The sequence below is a fragment of the Pollachius pollachius genome, assembly GCF_949987615.1.
Source record: "Pollachius pollachius genome assembly, chromosome: 3".
In the NCBI taxonomy this organism is placed as follows: Eukaryota; Metazoa; Chordata; class Actinopteri; order Gadiformes; family Gadidae; genus Pollachius; species Pollachius pollachius.
The window spans coordinates 39,010,060-39,031,273 of NC_136936.1; the positions used below are offsets into that span (position 1 = coordinate 39,010,060).

The 21,214-nt window shown below is 45.0% G+C and overlaps 1 protein-coding gene across 1 annotated transcript in view; it reads left to right on the plus strand.

Annotated features, from left to right (window-relative positions):
- The window catches only part of plcl1 (phospholipase C like 1), a 53,135-nt gene that overhangs the window by 178 nt on the left and 31,743 nt on the right, over positions 1–21,214 (plus strand). The window contains 1 exon segment of the mRNA XM_079732076.1: positions 1–575. This exon segment is cut by the window's left edge and continues 178 nt beyond it. Coding sequence (XP_079588202.1) covers positions 393–575 — 183 coding nt within the window. The 5' untranslated portion in view covers positions 1–392.

Below are 21,214 nucleotides of genomic sequence, written 5' to 3' on the forward strand. Positions count from 1 at the left end.
CACGCTGACTCTGGATGATAAGCCAACATCAAGTCCACTTCACGTCTGAGTTGGACCCTGTGGCGGTTTGATTCCTGAAGCCAAAGGGGAGCGCATTTGAGGGTGGAGGTTGGGAGGTGTGATATAGACAGCCTAGACGAGACCCCCAAGTCAGTGGGAGTTGAGGTTCCCCCGTTACGGACCAATCTCACAATTAATTAAATGTTCTCTCTCTCCCAATAATCGATTATTGTCTGATTAACCGTGAGTGCTTTTTCGCAACAACCAACTCGTTACCAAATGGCACCGATAAATAGCCAATGTAAACTTTATCCACGGACAAGCCGTTGAGAAGATTTATTTGCCCCTCAGCCTACGACAAAACCACCGACTATCGTGGCTTGTGTTTCGCCATGACTGAGCGAGATGGATGTGGAGGAGACGGGCTGTGTAGCGACGGAGCTCCGGAGGTCATACCATCCAGAGCTGCCCGCGGGCGCCGGAGCGGTGTCGTCCTACCCGGAGGCGGACAAGACACCGACACCATCCTGCTGGAGACGGTGAGGGCGGCTCCCCGCCGAAGCAGCATCATAAAGGTAGGCTACGACTGCACTCCTTCTTTTCCTCCTCCGTAGATACTTCGTGAGAGACCCAAGCGTTATACCAACCTGCTTATGTTTACCCATCATCTGTTACCAATGGTCATAACTTTGAATGATGTGATCCGATTGTGGAGTTATAATGTGCGACTTTTCAACAGCCCCATTGACAAAAAGGTAAACGAGTTTATATATATGTGTTTTTACTTTTTTTTACTGACACGGACAGTACAGATTGCCTACATTTCTATAAACATGAGCCTTATTCAAATAGGCAAACTGTACTCCCTGGACTGGCAGCTATTTGAAAGCAGATACAAAAAATAGATACAATATGTAATATTATGTCATAAATATTTGGCCTGTTAAAAGCCCTTTGAGACTGTAATGGTGATTAAGGGCTATACAAATCAATTAATTGAAGGCATTCAAGATTGAAATATAAAACTAGTTTACTTAGCTTTATTTCAATTACAAACAACACAAGCTATTGCTGTGCTGATATATTTAATCTTCTATTTTTCTAGACGATTGGGCATACCGGCAATCAAACCAGTCTATAATGTATTAAGTCCTCTGAGCTTGAAAGTAGCCGTGCCACATTCTACATAGATTGTTATGCAACTTGACCGAACTTCAGGTCACAAGAATGCGTGAGCTTTACCTTAAAGCCAGCTTTTGTAATGCCACATATTTTAGATAAGCCTATTATACATCTAAGAGCTGGCTGACAGGCAGACTCCGGAATTCAAATTGTATAACCAACATCATGGCACGCCTATACTTTATTATATGGGAATTTATCCACTGCATTTGAGGAGCAGTTTACCCCTCAAAACGGCTTGTCGTGATGTTGTCATAGAAATGTCTTGATGTGGGCCGCAGGTAAAGCAAAAACAAAAAAACATTCCATTCTGAATGACCTGCTTTTCTGGTGGTGACACAACCCACCTGTGATCAGGTTACATGCAGGCGAGGAGAGAAACACGGCCGACAGCGGGGATCATGTTTGGGTGTATCACTACTACTGTCCCTGTCATGTACTAAAGTGTCTCCTGGTCTTCCTCTCATGATTACAATCTACGGCTATGAGACAGAGCAGCAACCGAGCACTCATTGTGACGTCCTCTCCCTAGAGGTGTATGCAATTGCATTTATTTCCCTGTGAGATGTGTCATGTTATGGTTATTGTCGTTTTTCAAGCGGATATATCTAGATTGTATTTCAAAGTATACATTGGAATCGTGTGTGTGTGTGTGTGTGTGTGTGTGTGTGTGTGTGTGTGTGTGTGTGTGTGTGTGTGTGTGTGTGTGTGTGTGCAGGGGAAGGGGTTGGATTGGAGGGGGTGGGCAGTGTTTGTGAGAGCCCATTTGGACCACAGCCCGTCCAAACAGAACGTTCTGACCGGCACCGCAGAACAGAGGCTCTTCTGACCCTCCTTCTCCTCCTTCTCCTCCTCTTCATCCTCCTCTACTGGCGGCATGTGAGGGGAAGAGAAGAGGAGCGACTTCTGTGACAGGCACGATCAGCTGAGCCTACACAGGGAGGCGTGTGTGTGTGTGTGTGTGTGTGGGTGTGTGTGTGTGTGTGTGTGTGTGTGTGTGTGTGAGCATGTGTGTGTGTGAGCGAGTGTGTGTGTGAGCGCATGTGCGAGTGTGTTTCGATTCATATCCATGTGAGGGCAATGCTGTTGTGCCTTGAAAGCACAACAGCAGGAAGCACATTCTGAGCAGAAACTCTTGTTTGGGCAACTCCCTTTTTTGTTTAGGGTTGGACTTGGGACCTACCCCTTAAAATTAAGACCAACAAAGGGGCCCGTGGCTGAATCACTACACAAACAAACACTCACACACAAACACACACACAAATTCACACCACACGGCATTGAGGAAGGCCTGGCTCAACACGTGAGCTCCCATCTTCCATATTGTTGTAGTAATTGAACTCGTAGCTGGAGAGGCTGTGCTACCACCACTGCTAACAATTTCCACTTCCTCACACACGCACTAGTGTCAGTTGCAATGAGTTTCTTGCAGTACACTATGCCACACCAAACCACACAAACCACACGACACCTGCATGCCAGCACTTGTTCCATCCTGTTTCTATGCTTGTATACCAAGACTTTTAGCTGGGGCATGTGTGTGTTCGCATTGTGTGGTGGGGAAAAGAAATAGGAAGTGTGCAATGCTCCTTCTAAAATGATTTCTCAGTAGAGTGTCCTGTCACTTTATCCAGAATTTGGTGGATTTGTGTGCATGCGTTTCTGATGCGCACACACACACACACACACACACACACACACACACACACACACACACACACACACACACACACACACACACACACACACACACACACACACACACACACACACACACACACACACACACACACACACACCCCTGGTGTGTCGATGTAATTGTATTCCTGGAGTGGAAGGCCAATGGAAAGAGAGGATGTGCTGATCAATGAGAGCTCTGTTCCGTCCAGCGAGCGGATCGGTGCGAGGCAGGACTGGGGTTCATCGGGGGATCAGAGCCCATCTCAGTACACTGAGGAGTCCAGAAGAGTCAACTGATTATGGATCAGGGTGGGTGGATACAGCACTCGAGGGCAAACTCCAGACCACCTCGTCGCCCCTTACCCCTCAGTCAATGAGGATGAATGTTTCATCCAAGGTCGTGTTGCTCTTTGGCAGAATGAACCCGAAGAAAAGTTGGAATTCTCTCCCCCCATTATCAATATTTCCTCAGTTGATGTCACAGGGATTATCAATAATGTGTGTGCATTTATATATATGTGTATTGGGTCCTGGTCACCAATGGCAATGGATTAGCAGCTGCTAGTGCATAATGTAGCATGCTAATATGGTTATTGTTAATTTTTATTAATTAAATACACGAGAGCCAGGCTCACTGTATTACATTTCCACTGAACTAGTCGCTATAAGCACATACCATTACTGTGAACAGGCCAGGACTATTTGGTACATCCGGCCTCAACCATTAGGGCTGAATTATGAACACACCAGCCGAACATACAAGGCTTTAACACACACAAACACACACACACACACACACACACACACACACACACACACACACACACACACACACACACACACACACACACACACACACACACACACACACACACACATACACTTCAACATAATAGTCTTCGCGTCATCTCAGCTCTCTGCCGGTTTTGTGACTTCACAGGCACACACACGATACTACTATACATACTTGCTACTTCCTACCTCCTTTCTAATCTCTCTCTCTTACCCCTGTCTTTCTCTTTCGTTGTGTCCTCCAGTGTCTCTTCATTGTGTTTATTTTTTTGCTGTACCTGTTGCCGTGTCTCGTCTATCTATCAGCCCCAAGTGTCCTTCCCTCGCTCTCTGTAGTTCAATATCTCTCTCTCTCTCTCTCTCTCTCTCTCTCTCTCTCTCTCTCTCTCTCTCTCTCTCTCTCTCTCTCTCTCTCTCTCTCTCTCTCTCTCTCTCTCTGTGTGTGTGTTCTGGCTCTCTGACTGTCACTCCCTTCTCTCTGTCTGGTCTTGCTCACTGCTGTTCGGTCCAGATTGCTTGAGAGTTGTTTTTATATAGTCCCTTCCTCTCCTTTTGTGTCTCTTTGATGTTGTTCATGTTCTCAAACCGACAATGTATTCGTATCTCTTTCTTTGTTCCCACCAATCACACCGCAGCCGGTGGCTCCAGTGAGATGTCAACAATAATATGTTAACACAGCACCACAGGTGATCGGTCAACACTAATGACACTGTTTCTCATGTGAAAGTGTGTGAGTGTGGGTGTGGGTGTGCGAGCGCGTCTGTATATCTATGTGTAATTGAGTGTGTATGTGTGTGTGTGAGCGTTGGTGTGTTTTGTGTGATTGAGTGTTGGTGTGTGTGCGTGTGTGCGTTGGTGTATGTGCAAGTGTTGGTGTGTTTGTGTGTGTGTGTGCGAGCTTCTGCGTGTGTATATGTGTGCGTGCTTGTGTGTGTGTGTGCGTGTATGAGTCTGTTTGTGTGTGTGATTAAGGCCTCTGAGAGCGGCTCTGTGTTCCAGTGTCATTCAGCTACTGGCACTGCAGCTTTCTTGGAACACACACCACATCACCACAGCTGTTGTGAGGTAGTCAGAGTGTGTGTGTGTGTGTGTGTGTGTGTGTTTGACACAATAGATGAATAGGGATAGATGAATGAATAAAGAATAGACACAATTTTTCCATAGAATCTATTATGGATGTAAAAAAAAAAGAAGAAATAGCAATTTTCTTTACCTGTCCTCAAAGTAATACAAAAAGGAAACAGTTAATATTTCACACAGTTTTTTAATAATAGGAGTACACAGGAAGGAGTACAGAGGAAGGACACACCTATACACATACACACACACACACACACACACACACACACACACACACACACACACACACACACACACACACACACACACACACACACACACACACACACACACCACAATCGAGATAACAATTCACTCACCCCCTCTCCCTCCCTCCATCACTCTGAATGTTACCCACAAACCAAAATGAGAAGGGTTGAACCCGGCTTCTCCACAGCTTAGGATGTAGGAAAGAATGAGAGAGTGCAAGAGGAGACTGGACCAGCGAAAGGCTGCGTTCTTCATGCTACAATGGGTTTGTGCATTGGGCGTAATGTGTGTGTGTGTGTGTGTGTGTGTGTGATGGTGGGATGGAATGAGGGAATTGTTTACGACAGGGGAAGTAAAAAGAACCGAGTGAAGGTAAACTTTATTGAGTGGGGTACTCAGGTCAATGTATAAGTAAAACACACACATGTCTAGGCACACTCTCTCTCTACTTCTCTCTCTCTCTTTCTCTTTCTCTTTCGCTCTATCTATCTCTACCTCTCTCTCTCTCTCTTTTTCCCCACAAGGAATCCCAGGCAACCAGACGGATTATTTCCTCCAAAGCCCCGGACTCTGTCTGTTTCCAGTCTTGTGTGTTTACGTTCCCTTGCAGACTGTAAGCGTGGGGCGTTGGTGCTCGGCAACCGGGGGCTCTGCCCAGATCAGGTCTGCTGCTTCCCGGCTGCACACTGGCTTACTGGACGTCTCTGGGTGTGTCTTCATTGACCACCCCCCCCTTCTTCCCAAAACCTTAAGATTGTTATGTGTAGATACGCTGATGGCTATATTCCTCTTGTTTGTATTATTGTGACTCTCTGTGTTTTTTGAGCTGGATAGACAACCAGAAAGAGACAACAAATGGTATTATATTGAAGCTGGTTGTTTTGTGTGTGTGTGTGTGTTTGTGTGTGTGTGTGTGTGTGTGTGTGTGTGTGTGTGTGTGTGTGTGTGTGTGTGTGTGTGTGTGTGTGTGTGTGTGTGTGTGTGTGTGTGTGTGCGTGGGGGTGTGTGAGTTAAAGGCAAGTTACGGTTCTGCTTGGACGGAGGAATGTTGCAGCTTCCAGAGTTCTATGACATCATTGGGATCAGCGGAGATCCCAGGCACGATACTTAGTTGCTGCCATGGCAACCAAATAAAGAGCCACCTATGCTCGATGAGAACGATTATTGTGCAAATGTGTTTTTGCAAAGTGCATGTGTTTGCAATTGTGGGTGTGTCTGCCGTGGATACATGTGTTACTGCTCTTATCCTTTAGGTTGTTTATGTTGCTTTAGCTATCTGTTTGTCTTACATCATCCAAAGTGGCCCCCAAAGCCCCAAAGAGTACATTGTGATTGATTTACATGAACTTGGACAATTACTTTTGTGCTTGTTAGTGTGTGTGTGTGAGATTATCTAGGTCAGTTGGTATGGCTTTAAGCCTGGATGAGATGTCGCTTGGCTGATGAACTTCTCACAAGCGGGATCACTGCTTACCACTGAACCATTCATCCCTCCACTTTCTGAGCCATGGAGTTAGGGTTGAGTTGAGTCCCATACCCTAGTCAGGACAGTGTAGTAGGCGAGGGGACCCGAAAGGTCCTGGGTTTGATCAATAATGCCTGCAGCTTAGGCAGGATTGAGTGAGATGCCTAGCTCGTACCTGTTGCCTCCGAGTTGAACACCTGCTTAAAAAATTTAAGACAACTCGACCCTGGTCAGTATCCAGGGTTAATATCTATTGTTATAATTCATATATATTTTTCCACGTTACTGTCTGTAAACTTGTATTTCAACTGGCACAGTGATTAGGGTACACTTACAATGAGAACGTCACTTCACAATGTGTTTCTCCCTGCATAAATAAAGGTTTTGATCCATTCATTGTTTGATACTGGTGGACGAGCAAGAGGAAAAGCTGTGCGTTGACCTTCTGGGTTGTGAACTTCCTTGAACCAGCATCCTCTCTGTTCCTCGATTGTGCTGTATCTCCATCCTTCCTGTTCCACTATCACTTTCACTAATTGCTGAACACCAGCTGTGAACGTGCCTCATAACCCTCCAGACCCACGAGCCCTGCTCTGGTGTCCGGATAATCACTAGGGCCCGGGATTCACACCTCTCAACCCTCATACGCTTTCATATTGAATAACCCTGTGTTCCCATCAATGGCTTCATGCACGCATGCAGGCACGCACAAACGCACGTCTGTGCTGCACGCACGTCTGTCTCTGTGTCTGTGTCTGTCTCTCTCTTTATCCCTCTCTCTCTCTGTCACACTGTGTCTCCCATCTGATTCCGACAGCTTCATTCAGTCAAGTAGGACGAATGGTGGTCGTCAGGAATATTGGATTGGTGGTTTGTTTGTGGGTATGCTGATGGTGGTGGTGTAGTGGTGCTGGAGATGTGGTGATTGTGGTGGTGTGGTGATGCTGTTGTTGTTGATGGCGTAATGCTAATGTCATGAGGTGGTGGGTGATGATGGTGATGGTGGGGGTCATAAGGTGGAAGAAGGAGTTATTTCACACCAGGCTGTGATGGTGTTGATGTTTGCGTGTGTGTGTGTGTGTTTGTGTGTGTGCGTGTGTGCGTGCGTGCGTGCGTGCGTGTGAGGGGGGGGGGGTATATCGAGGGACTGCCATGAGTGAGCAGGTACTCGTTGAGAGGCCAACTTGAGCTGTGAATCATCATGTGGCGGTGAAATGGAGGGTGGACTGTGGGTGGGTGTGAGGGGAGGGTGGGGGGGGGGTGGGAAGGGGATAGAGAACTAATAACACACAAACAAGATGGAGGAAAATATTATGTTCCTGCACTCCCTTCTCCCCCAGCCATATGCACACAGTAATGTAACACACAGCAATAAAACTGTATTCTGTCTGAACGGCATTCACTCTCTGTTGAGGTTATTCTAATTCGAGATGAAACACTACCTCCCTCTCGTTCCCCTCCCCTCCTTTCTTATTCTCTTCTCTCTCTCTCTCTCCCTCTCTCTCTCTCTCTCTCTCTCTCTCTATTTCTCATGATGCTCATGATGCTGTATCACTTATCCCTTCGCTCTGCCAGGCACTGCAATGTTTGGTCCTACTCAATACTCTGAGCATGAAAATGCATAAATGAGAAGCTATATCTGTCTGTGACATATCAGTTATCATGCTCTCTCAAAGAGACAGACACACGCACGCACGCACGCACGCACGCACGCACGCACGCACGCACACTTACAAACACATAGTCCGCCTGGTGGTCAATTTAACTGCATGCATTTTAAGTGAAATGTATGTGTTCAAAAGTCACAATCACAGACATTGAATCTGCAGACACACAAACACATTTGTGTGTTTGTGAAAAACAAAATACACCCACAGAGTTGGTGTATTTTTCTAAATATAAATGGAGTCGCTGCTAAATGGTATCCCCAGGCCCACTTTAGGTTAATCGCTAGCCGGGGAATTGAGTACATCCCTTTTATAGCTCAGCGGTACTGAGGGTCCCAAACCAGAGGCTCCAGCACAGTGCAACCTGTCCACTTCTCAGATCCCCTTGGTTTCTCCTGCCGACCTTACGTAATCTGGCTCTTTACACAACCATGCCTTCCCAACATGAGCTGACCATACATGATTTAACATGAGCCTATATAAAACCCTGCCATTGGCCCCTCCTCTTTGCCTGTGTCACCTGCTACCCTGTTGGATTCAAGGGAAGGATCTTGTTTGGGTTTCCTTCCACTGAAACCGTGCTGTTGGGTTTCTCACAGTCGACAGCTGCAGTTTGTGCTATTTCACTTTAAATCCGCGATCCGTAGTTGACACGTTGAGATGATGAGTCGTTGCTATGGTGTTCACCAGGTTGTTTGGTTACTATCATTGAGTTTGGTCCAAATCACTTCTTGAATTGGACAAAACAAAATGTTATGCATTCGACTGATGCAGAACATCTGCTTATAAAGTCTGATGGTGTGTATTGTACTATTAAAGATTCAATCACTCACATTCCTTCACATGGGAACGTTATGTTCTTTTCTAGCTATGATGGTATGGTAACATAACCATACCATAAAAGGTTTAACACAACAGAAAATGCAAAAAGCCTATAACAATATAGGCCTACATCAACCAGTTCCTGAAGCTGTCTCAGGTTTTTAACCAACGAGAGAGAGGTTATGAAGTTTTGACGCTATGAACTTTGGACGCATTGTGATCGGTTCAAATCCAAAAAGTGAAGGATTTAATGCACCCTTAGAAAGAAATACAAAAACTGCAATCTTGTGCAACCAGAATTCTGCACGCACACTAACAAAAGACATCCAAGCATAATAGTTGGAGGGCCAAGTGTTGGAACACAGAAGCTTGCTTTATACTGGCAGTGATACTAGCAAGTGCCCTGAACAATGCACTTGCTGCCGGTCAACTGAGGTGATGGGAAACACTTCCAATGCTTGAAGAACCATAGCCAATCGCACGGCTGCTCAAGCTCTTCTTTCTTTCTCTTCCAGTTCCCCCCCTCCCCCCCAGGACATTTTGCGAGGTCACAAGAGGAAAAAGTTCAGTTAATCAAGACGAATGTAACAGCGACAGCATCTGCTGTGTGTGCAGCGTGCACCCAGCACGCTGCACCCCCCCCCAAATCAGCCATGGTCACGGCCGTTTCGTCCAGCCAGTGTCGTCCTGGTGCCCCTTGTGTTCTGGGATCCGCTCGCTGGCCTGGGGCCGCTGCCGTCTTGCCAACCGCACTTATTGATGATGTCACGGCCCTCACGGCAGACGCACAAGCGACGGCGGAGCAGGGCCAAATTAGACCAGACCTTGACATCGACCCCCCACACTCGATCAACCCCCTCCAAACCCCCCCTCCGTGTCATTAGGGCCTGTTATTGCTGTTATTGACGTTGTAGAAGTATAGTGATAAGATGCTCCAGCATCTATGTTTCTCAGGCATGTGAAACATAGATGTGTCAGGCAGAGGACACGACACCAGGACTTGTCACCAGACAGACAACAAGCGACGTTCTCTCTCTCTCTCTCTCTCTCTCTCTCTCTCTCTCTCTCTCTCTCTCTCTGACTCTCTCTCTGACTCTCTCTCTCTGACTCTCTCTCTCTCTCTCTGACTCTCTCTGTCCCTTGGGCAGGCATTTCCTGTTCCCAAACCCTGACCCATAACCTTGAGTGAGGACATCAATTTCTTGGTTTCCTTGGAGGCGGAGATGATATAAAAAAATATTAATTTGATTCCCTTCCCCTTCCATATCCCATCTCATACACGTATGGGTGTGTCTGTGTGTGTGTGGGTGTGTGTGTCTGTGTGTGTGAATGTTTGTGTCTTTAGAGTTATAAAGTGGTAGAGAGAGATTGAGAGGGAGAGAGAGAAAGAGAGAGAGAGACATAGAGATACAGGCACACACTTATAGAAATCTAAAGGAACATTCATGCAAGGGGTCCTTGGTGGTGAATGAGTCTGTGGTTTGTGTGATAAGTGTTACTCAAAATGTCCCCATAACCGTAATCGACGCCGCCCTGCAGCTTGCTGCTATCGACATGTGGCTGCGTTCCTCGTTTCTAGACTTTATCTCTGCAGGCTTTACTGCTGTCTCTGGGATTTGGCTCGAGTGACATACTGGCAGCCTGATAAAAGCTGGGCACTCATGATCAAAAGTTGTAGACTACACTGATTGGACCAAGAGACAGGTAGACGGAGAGACAGGTAGATGGAGAGCCAGGTATATTGAGAGCCAGGTAGAAAGAGAGGCAGGTTGATAAAGAGACAGAGATAGGTAGATGGAGAGACAGGTAGAAAGAGAGGCAGTAAGATAGATAAAGGTACAGCTAGACAGAGACAGGTAGATGGGGGACAGGTAGATGGAGATGGAGAAAGACACGCAGAGAGACAGACACACGCACGCACGCACGCATACACATACAAAACAACTATGAGCAGCTTGCTTTTGCAATGCTAACCCTCCTGTGAGCCTCTATTCAAATGCAAACAGGGGCTAATTAAAATAATTACTGCTCCTCTTGCATGCGGCGATGCTCTCTACTCCTTCTCCTCCTCCTCCTCCTCCCATTCTCCCCTTTTTATTTAGCTGTAATAGAGTCTCTGCATCGTTATGAGGCCATTAACTAAAAACCCAGATCCCCTGCCTCCACGCAATCAATGCCTGAACTCTCCTGTACTCAGCTGTTCATCTTGTCCTAAAATCATCATCGCTAGCGGACTTTGAGTGACAAGGATACCATTTTAACCCAAATGGCAATGCTGACATTCAAAAACAACCACACTTTTTTGTTCAATTTGTGATTGAAAAAAAAAGGAGAAATGAATATCCATGCATGTTTATACCTGCTGACTGGTTAGCATTTGTTTGATGCAAAAGGAATTATTCCTTTCGTCATCTCTGAATTCAGAGAATGCAGAGGGTCATTTTCCATCTTGACACACAGATTAAATGAGTTTGTATAAAAAATAAAGAAATAAAGCAGCAGGAAACTCCACTTCCAGTCCCTTTGCTGTTGACGTTGGGGCAAGCCAGTGGCTGATGGCTGTGTTGATAAGACCAAATAGTAATGAGGCTTGTGCATCCGAGTGCATCATGGGACTCTTATATTGGCAGTACTGAAGGGATTTATGGTACTGTAAAATCCAAAAATCAACATAAATATACCGTAAACTAGGCTAATGAAAACGTTGTTTGGCCAAGTCTCATACCAGAAAAGCTGAGCCAACCACAGCATTGATTCCCCATAATGACAAATCATTGCATGATTAATTAATAATAGAAAATCAAAAACACATTACTGATAACATAATAATTTACATTCCAAGGCCCCTTTGCTTGCATCATTGCGATGTGACATTCCGATGCCCTGTAGAATCTGAAGCTTGCTTTTCAGCTTTCGTATGCCAGACAAGTTTTCTTTAAAGGTCCCATGGCATGAAAATATCACTTATGAGGTTTCTAACATTAATATGAGTTCCCCTAGCCTGCCTATGGTCCTCCAGCAGCTAGAAATGACGTTAGGTGTAAAACGAGCACTAGGTATCCTGCTCCCCCCTTGAAAAATGAAACCTTGAATTTGGCCCCATATGTCGTCATAAGGGGCCAAGTTACCTCCCCTTTCTCTGCCTTGCCCGCCCAGAGAATTTTGCCCGCATATGAGACAATGAGCTACGACCGTGCGAGCTCCACATGTGTGTGTGTGTGATTACAAACACTGTAACGCAAGTGTTGTACCCTTCTTTGATGAACCGCTACATGGAGGAGAAAGCGATTGTTGCCCGCGCATGTCTCCCGCCAGAGCCCCGCTGCCCGCTGCCGAGGCACCACCGCCAAAAGCTGTGTGCGCCTCCAGATTATGAATCCGAGCCGTTGCGATGCATCCACTGTAAACACTAGCACATGGTACCGTGGCCGCAAGCTTCTCAGGGCCACACCCCCACCCTCCACCTTGACCCGCCTCTAAAAAACTGCACGTTTTTGGAAAGCTCATCGTGGGACTGGCTCGTAGTGGCTGTAATTCTGCACCACGGCTGATTTATTCAACGTCTTCAAATACTGTATTAAGGACCCACTAACACCCAAAAAATAGCATTTCAAAAATGTATTTTTAAAGGTCCCATGGACAAGATGCAGTTGGTATGCCACTGATTGTTTGAGCAAGAAGAGTGTAGTGAGCATGCCATCAAAAAGGTAACGGAAAGCATGTATTTCAGCAAAAATGATGCCTTTACAGCGACAGGAACAGAATATAGAGCTACTGCTAGAGATGATAGGATGATGGGTTTTTTAATGTTATATTGGAACATTCTTTGCTTTCATTATACTTTTAATGGATCTATTAGCCTGCATCAGCCGGCAATAACTGCCATAGAATAAACCCATGAGGATTTCAAACAGTTGTTATGCTTGCCGTTTTCAATTTGAAAATTACAAAATACATTTTCTTGTTGGCAAAAGTTCTCCCTAACCATTGCAATATGAAGAATTCCCTATGCCCTTTCCAAGAAACGCCTCAACTTTTTCCAAAAGAAGGCCTTAGACCGTACTCCACACACGCACGCACTCACACATGGTCACATGTACGCAAAAATGCACACACGCACACACATGCACACACATACGCTGAACCATGGCCTGATTAGGATGACAGTGCTCCATGCCCGGCTTCCTCTGGTATTACCAAGATAATCTGATCAGCTGTAGCTCAATCCAAATACGGATTAGAGAGAGAGAAAGAGAGAGAGTGAGAAAACCACTAAGAAGATTTATTCATTCAACATTCCCAGCAGTCTTTGATTAATTCAGAATTAGCTTAGCATGACGAGTGCATACTCCTTGTACTTTTGTTTGAAAATTACACAGCAAAAGCGCTACGCTGGGGAGGTTCTAGTCCGCTGATAAACATCCAGACAGCAATGTTTTGATCATTCTGATACCGCTTGGCTGCCTGTCTTCTTCAGACATGTTTTATTGCTGACAGGCTTAAACACATAAGACAAACATCTCAAATGTTTTCTTTTTCTTATATTAACCATGGGCCATTTTTGATGTCACCGATGATATTTGTGGTATCCCACGGTACAACTGCTAGTCCAGAACAGCTGTCCGGTCTAGCTATCGCTGAGAACTATACAAACAGCGGGGCTATAGACTAAGGGCCATTCAACTTTCAGACGCAGCAAATGTTTCATCCATTAGTAATTTGTATGCATTGCATCACAAATTGCTGGCACAGCTGTTGACTGCTCAATGTTAGATTATGAATCATTATAATTAGCTTTAAGATAACAAATTAATAATGAATAATTGAGGATGAATTATGGTATCACAACAGCCGGAACTATTGCACAGGAAAATGTGTAGAATCTGCTGGCAAGAATGCTAATGTGTTTTATTATTTTGATAGTTAAAAATCATATAAAAAACGGTAACAAAATGTCAATCCATTGTTTTCAAACTATTGCTGTGATTATTAACATTAGTTTTTATTTTGACATAACCTTTAAATATGAATTATCGCTCATTAAACAGTAGTCATAAACAGAGCTAGAGCATCCCAGTCATTCAGACAGACACACAGTTGCCCAAACACACACACACAAACTCACACACACATACACACACAAACACACACATAAACAGTACAGCGTATTTAATATGAAACCTGAAACCTGATCTGAAATGCCATACCTCAAGCTGATAGTGCTCCCCCAGTTCAGTCTGCTGCCATCTTCTCACTGTCCTCTCTCTCTCTCTCTCTCTCTCTCTCTCTCTCTCTCTCTCTCCCTCTCTTCCTCTCCCCCTCTTCACTCTCTTCACTCTCTCTTTCTCTCTCTCTCTCTCTCTCTCTCTCTCTCTCTCTCTCTCTCTCTCTCTCTCTCTCTCTCTCTGTGTCTCTTTCTCTTGAGAACCTGCAGCTCACTCGCCCCTCTATTATGCCGGCGTATCGTAAACATTTCAGTCACACTTAGCGGCAGCACGGCCCTGATTTATTTAGTGCCGCTCCATGTGTGTGCCTGTGTGTGTGTGTGTGTGTGTGTGTGTGTGTGTGCATGCCTCCCTTAGTAATCTCGCCTCTCCATCTCTGTCTCCGCCAGTCACTCCCCGCTCGCTATACTGTCCATTACACGCACAATGCATAAATACAGACAGACACACATACAAATCTATACATATACCATGCACATATGAACACCTGCGCTATTCCCTGTGCTCTATTCAACTGATCTCTCTCTTGCTCTCTCTCTTTCATCCTATCTTCCCTCCCCACTTTGTCCCCCACCTGATCCATGTCCGAATCCTTTTTTACCCTCTGCGTTTGCATTTACATTAGTGTGAGTGTGTGTGTGTGTGTCTCTCTCTCTCTCTCACTCACTCACTCACTCACTCACTCACTCACTCACTCACTCACTCACTCACTCACTCACTCACTCACTCACTCTCACTTATATTTCCCAGCTGGTAGCCTATATTTCCTCTGTTTCTTGAGGTTGTTGGGTCTAGACATCTTACTAAAGTTAATAACACCCAGTGACCTGGCCAGACAGAGCCAAGGGCCCAGGCTGCTTTTTAACCCTGCATGCTTGTGTGTGTATGTGGGTCTATATTGACTCACACAAACACGCACACATCCACGCAAGCACACACACACGCGCACACACACACACACACGCACGTTTTGCAGATTGAATGAGTGTGAAATGGCTGTGTACGTGTGAAAATGACTTTCGCCGCTGTCACCAATTTATTTTCCTCTCTGTGCATCCAGGCCGTTTTCAGTGTTAGGGTGTTAGAAAGCTGTTTCAGTCCAGAGCGTGTCACCATAGCATGGAACCCAGCACAATATCAATTCAACTTTAGCAACACACCTGCCAACCACAAAGGAGACAGACTGTGTCGTTTGATTTCTATGTTGAGGCTTGTTATGTGCGTGCACTTGTGTATATGCATGTGTGTGTGTGTGTGTGTGTGTGTGTGTGTATCTGATTGAAACACCTAATCACTGGTAGAAGTGAAAACCATGAAGTGTCCAACTGTGCATCCCTCCCCCAGTGGGACAGCGACACCCCACTGTGCTTTTTAAACACAATTTCTTTATCTGTTGCCTCATCCCCCCCTCCTTCTCCCCTTCTGAGCCTTCACACTTATCACATGAAGTGACACACACACACACACACACACACACACACACACACACACACACACACACACACACACACACACACACACACACACACACACACACACACGGATGGACAGGCTTTACGAGGGTCCTTGTATTTGCTCTTCCACTAATAGGGATTAGATGGAATGATCTTCTGAAACACATGCAACCTCTGCACACACACTCAAACAGATAAACACTTACATTGACACACACTCACACAGAAACACACACACCACCTAAGCCACTGCCGAGGTCATCCATAGTGTCTTTAGCTACTTGACATTAACCTGCAAACAAACGTGGCCTAGAGTGTTGCATAATGGGATGGGATTACAAAGAAACAAACGACTCACGGGGGTTGGTTGCCACGGTGACGCTGCCTCAGACACGCCTGCCTCACCAGTTGAAGAAAGGTGAGGAATGGCTTGATCATTCCAGCAGTGACATCACACGCAGGGTTGGAGCCTAAACCAATGGCTGTGTGTGTGTTTGTGAGAGAGAGAGAGAGAGAGAGAGAGAGAGAGAGAGAGAGAGAGAGAGAGAGAGAGAGAGAGAGAGAGAGAGAGAGAGAGAGAGAGAGAGAGAGAGAGAGAGAGAGAGAGAGAGAGAGAGAGAGAGAGCGCAATACAAAGAGTCCAGTTTTTATACATGGCCTGCCTTGTATTTGTCCCTCGATGTTATCAGGAGAGCACGACTCTGATGGCAGTTGATTGTTGAATTTCTCTGAGGTAGTACCGTGGTCCTTGAAGGCTGGAGAGGCTTAAAGCACAAGCCATAGACATCCCACCTTCGCTCTCTCTTCCACAGTTCCTATGACATATATGTTTGAGTGTGTGTGTGTGTGTGTGTTCCCATGATGGGGCCTATTTCCATGGTAACCACGACCAAGGAAGGCCGGTGTAAGTGTGCCTCCTGCAGACACCTTTTGTGTTCTCTCATTACTGCCCTGTGTGGGTCCTATTAGAGAGAGAGAGCTAGAGAGACACAAAGAGAGGGTGGACGGAAGAATGGTTAGGACAATGGAACACATTCGAAGGGAGGCGAAAACATGAAAGTCTAAGTGGAGCGGAGGAGAAAGACGTCCAGAGAGAACGCGAAGGGTGAAGGAGTACCTAAGATTAAGTGACACTCGAGAGAGCAGTGATCTATTCACATGTCTATCTTTATACATATCTATCTATCTGTCTATTTATCTACCTATCTATCTACTTATCTATCTATCTGTCTATTAATCTGTCTTTCTATCTATATGCTTATCTATCGATCGATCGATCGATCTATCTACTGTATATATCTGTCTATCTGTCTTCCTTTCTAATTATCCATCTATTTCTGTCTATCTGTCTATGTTTCTACCTATCTACTTATCTATTTGTCTATTTGTCTGTCTATCTATTAGTGTTCCATCCTCCGCTAGCTTTCATGACGTGCAGATTTTGTTTTTCCATCTCTTTTCTGCGAAGCGTAATGTGTGTATGTGTATGTGTGTGTGTGTGTGTGTGTGTTTGCTCCTTCAAACTAGTGCACGTGCATGCTGTTTATGATTGCCCATGCACACATCTTCAATTATACTTTGTGTTTGTGCATATGTTACATTTCAGTTTGAGTGTGTGGGTGTGTGTGTATGTGTGTGTGTGTGTGTGTGTGTGTGTTAATAGATAGGGTATGAAAGTTTAAGTGATTGTTGAAAAAATACATTTTCTGTTCACCTGGGAATCTGCTGTAAATGCCTCTTATCCTATTATCTTGTGAAGGGGCCGCATCTTCATAAAGTGCAGTCATACAACAACAACAACAGCACAGGACATACCGTTTTTCTGTATGCCAGGTTCTTTAAAGGCTTCTATATGAGTCATCACAATCACAATATCTGGATACATGATTAGACCATGCACTATGACTATAGCTATAACTCTGCCAGGTAAATGTGCAAACACAGCTCACATGCCACATGTTGTTGGTCCTTGGTTATATCGATTACATGCCCAGGGCACATCTTGTGTCCGCCGTCTGCATGTCTGGAACATGTTAGAATTTAACAACATTGTTTGCAAGTTCTGCTCGTCCACACAGAAACCGCTGCCCTTTGTTTTTGTTGATTCATCCAGAATGTTTATTAAAAAGTGTGCACGGAAGAAGAGATGAAAAGAAAAGATGCGTTGTGACATTTAGCCGGTCAACTGAGGCCATGTGTGGACCCGGAGGCAGGACTGCCATGCGGTCTGCTGGCTTGGGTCGTGCACAAATCTGCTGTTAGGACTGGTGCGCGTGTTGTGCTAAAGTGCTTCTGTGTGAAGTATGGCACCAGCTTAGGGCTGATCAGAACCCCCGTCTGTCCCTCTACTGCATGATAAATATTTGTGTTATTCCAAAAACCACATGTTTTCCCTTATTGGGCTTTAAAAATAAGTCCTTTCAGCCAGCAGCAGCGGAACATGCCCTCACCATGGAGACTTGTGTGTGATTTCCTGTGGATGTACCCTGAACAGTCAAATATGTTTACCTTTCTTCTTCTGCTCACATGAATTCAATCACCAAATCCAACGCTAAAAGTAATGCTAACACCGATGCTAACGCTAATGCTAACATCATTGGTTTTGACCACTTATAGCTCATAAACATGCCTTTTAATGACCCCCCGAGCCGATTAAACATGCCGGAGCGATCCCCTTCTACGGTTCATAGGGATGAAGCCCTGAAGAAGCGCAGAGTTGTTACACTCTGCCTGTATGTCCTATGTTGTTCAATCGTAATGCGCTCCTCTGCTGTCCTTGTCTCGGTCGTCCTCTGGAACGGCACCCTTGTGCACGCGCCGGGATCTGGTCTCCATGGAAATGGTTTTAATAACATGACCGACCCCATAACCCTCCCCAATTGTCACACACACACACACGCACGCACACGTGCAGACACACATACATACACGCATACATACTGTACATCACACACAATGCACGCACGCACACAAACACGGGCACACACACACACACACACACACACACACACACACACACACATACTCATAGATATATATATCAGGACACTGGCAACTTGTCCTGATTACGGATTTATACTGTTAGATAATGACACCCACTCCAGTGGTGATGTAGTCCTGCTGACACAAGACCTGCTTATTATGGAAGTCAGCATGTAGGACACCAGACTAACCATGTTAAAATTTCATCGTCTGTCTCTTTATGTCTGTGTGTGTGTGTGTGTGTGTGTGTGTGTGTGTGTGTGTGTGTGTGTGTGTTGGTTGGTGTTTATGACTTACTGTTAGTGGCAATGGTCTCTAATTTCATCTGAAAGTTGCCAGTGGAGGTGGTGGGGGTTACAGTGTATAGATTTAGCTCTTTGTGTGTGTGTGTGTGTGTGTGTGTCTGTTCATTTCTGTTTATGTGTGTGTGTTTGTAAGTGTGTTTCTGTGTGTGTGTTTTTGTTTCTTTGCCTTTGAGCATGTACATGCATTTGTTTCTTTGCGGGTATGTGTCTGCACGTGTGTATGTGTGTGTGTTTGTATGTGTGTGTGTGTGCGTGTCTAACTTTGCGTGTGTGTGTGTGTGTGTGTGTGTAAATGTTCAAGAAACACGTAAGGAAGGGAGATGGAAGCAGCCAATCACTGGGGACTGATAAGAGGTGATTACAGTGTCAAACGGCGCCCATGTACAAATGGTGTGTGCCGTATGTAGGCCACAGTGAGCAGGCAGTGTGTGTCCTTTGGAGAAACTACCCACTCCACGCAGTCCCTTCTACACATTTCATTTTCCACAACCACCAGTCCAAGCACTGGCTGCCGTTATCCTTTTAATTGCGTTGAAGAGGAAATATTTATAGGTCACATCCAAATTTAATGCTGAATTGTGCTTTGAAGTTTATTGTTGGTAGGTTTTGGTTGTGGTTGTGATGAGTATCATCACAGTATCAGTATATAGCTATATATGTGTTGGCACCATATAGAGCTACATCCCATGCCATTCTGGGTGTTTTGTGTCTGTGGCTCATCTACGTGTGTATATAGAACCAGCTAGTGGAGCCCTTTGTTTAGAGAGTCTCTCATGTACTTATTGGTTTTGGTTTTTGCTTGGTTTTATTTTGGATCATTATTTCTGAGGCTTTCAGTGCATCCATGTGTGTGTGTGTGTGTGTGTGTGTGTGTATGTGTGTGTTTGTGCGCATGTTTGCATTGGCATGTGTGCCTTCACATCAGTGTATTCATGTATGTGTGTGTGTTTTAAATCCTGTCCGTTACATAAGCTGATTATATTATGTAATTATGTGTTTTATAAGGAGGCAGACAAACAGCAGTTTTCTTTGTATTTTGGTCTTTCAGCATGTGTGTGGGTGTGTGTGATTGTGTGTGTGTGTGTGTGTTTGTGTATGTACGTCCGCCTCATTTGTCTTGCTGGAAAGGCCTGGCATCTACCTTGGACCTACTCAATGCCCTAGCATACCCTCTACACACACACACACACACACACACACACACACACACACACACACACACACACACACACACACACACACACACACACACACACACACACACACACACACACACACACACACACACACACACACACACACACACACACACACACACACGGTTGTTTTGCCATAAAGTCCTGCTGGGAGGAGGTAGGTTAAGCCAGTCACAGCTGGATCTCTCTCTCTCTCTCTCTCTCTCTCTCTCTCTCTCTCTCTCTCTCTCTCTCTCTCTCTCTCTCTCTCTCTCTCTCTCTCTCTCTCTCTCTTTCTCACCAATTACTCCATCATCTGTCTAATATTTCTGCTAGAGTTTTCACGGGCGCGTTGTGTGCGCTCAACATCTAGTTGTAATTAAACCCATAGCAATAATGTGAAAACCCCAGTCGATAATGTAACAAAATTCTGAGTGAATAATATAATAACATTTTGTCTATAATTTTACAATGTATAACATTCTTTCACCACAAATGACTCTTAAAAGCAGTGCCAACATTAAAATATATTTTAACCATTCAGCGAACAAAAGGCAACAGGCTGATTATCATTTAGGGGGCCACTCAATGACATGCCCCATCAACACGCCAACTGAAGTGGTGTGAGAAATACCGACTTTCTACTCCTCATTCACATATAAGGTAATTTACATTTCCTACGAAGAATCAGGGGTAGTATTATTCAGGAGATTTTCATGGTACAAATGTCAGGATATGTTGTTCACACATACGGCCCATCAGGAGAATATCAGGACTTACACGTGTGTCTGAAAGCAGCTAGTGTGTGAGAATTTGATTACATTATAAAATTAGTCAATTTATGGTAACGGGTAATTGTTCAATGGAAAGTGTAGTATACAATGCATGCAAATCAATTATTAAATAGCTTTTACTGTTATTCGGGGCTGAAAAGTGCATTGACATTTTAAAATGCAAGGCAACTACTATTGGTTAGTTGAAAATAATAATCATCATTGAGATTCAACATCTCTTCCAGTGTCCTGGCCAAGACAGGCAGCAGTAGCCTACAGTCACACATACTATAAACACAAAACATCAGAAAAATAAAACAACTAAAACAGTCCGCAGGGGGGAGGGGCGGATATTGATATCGC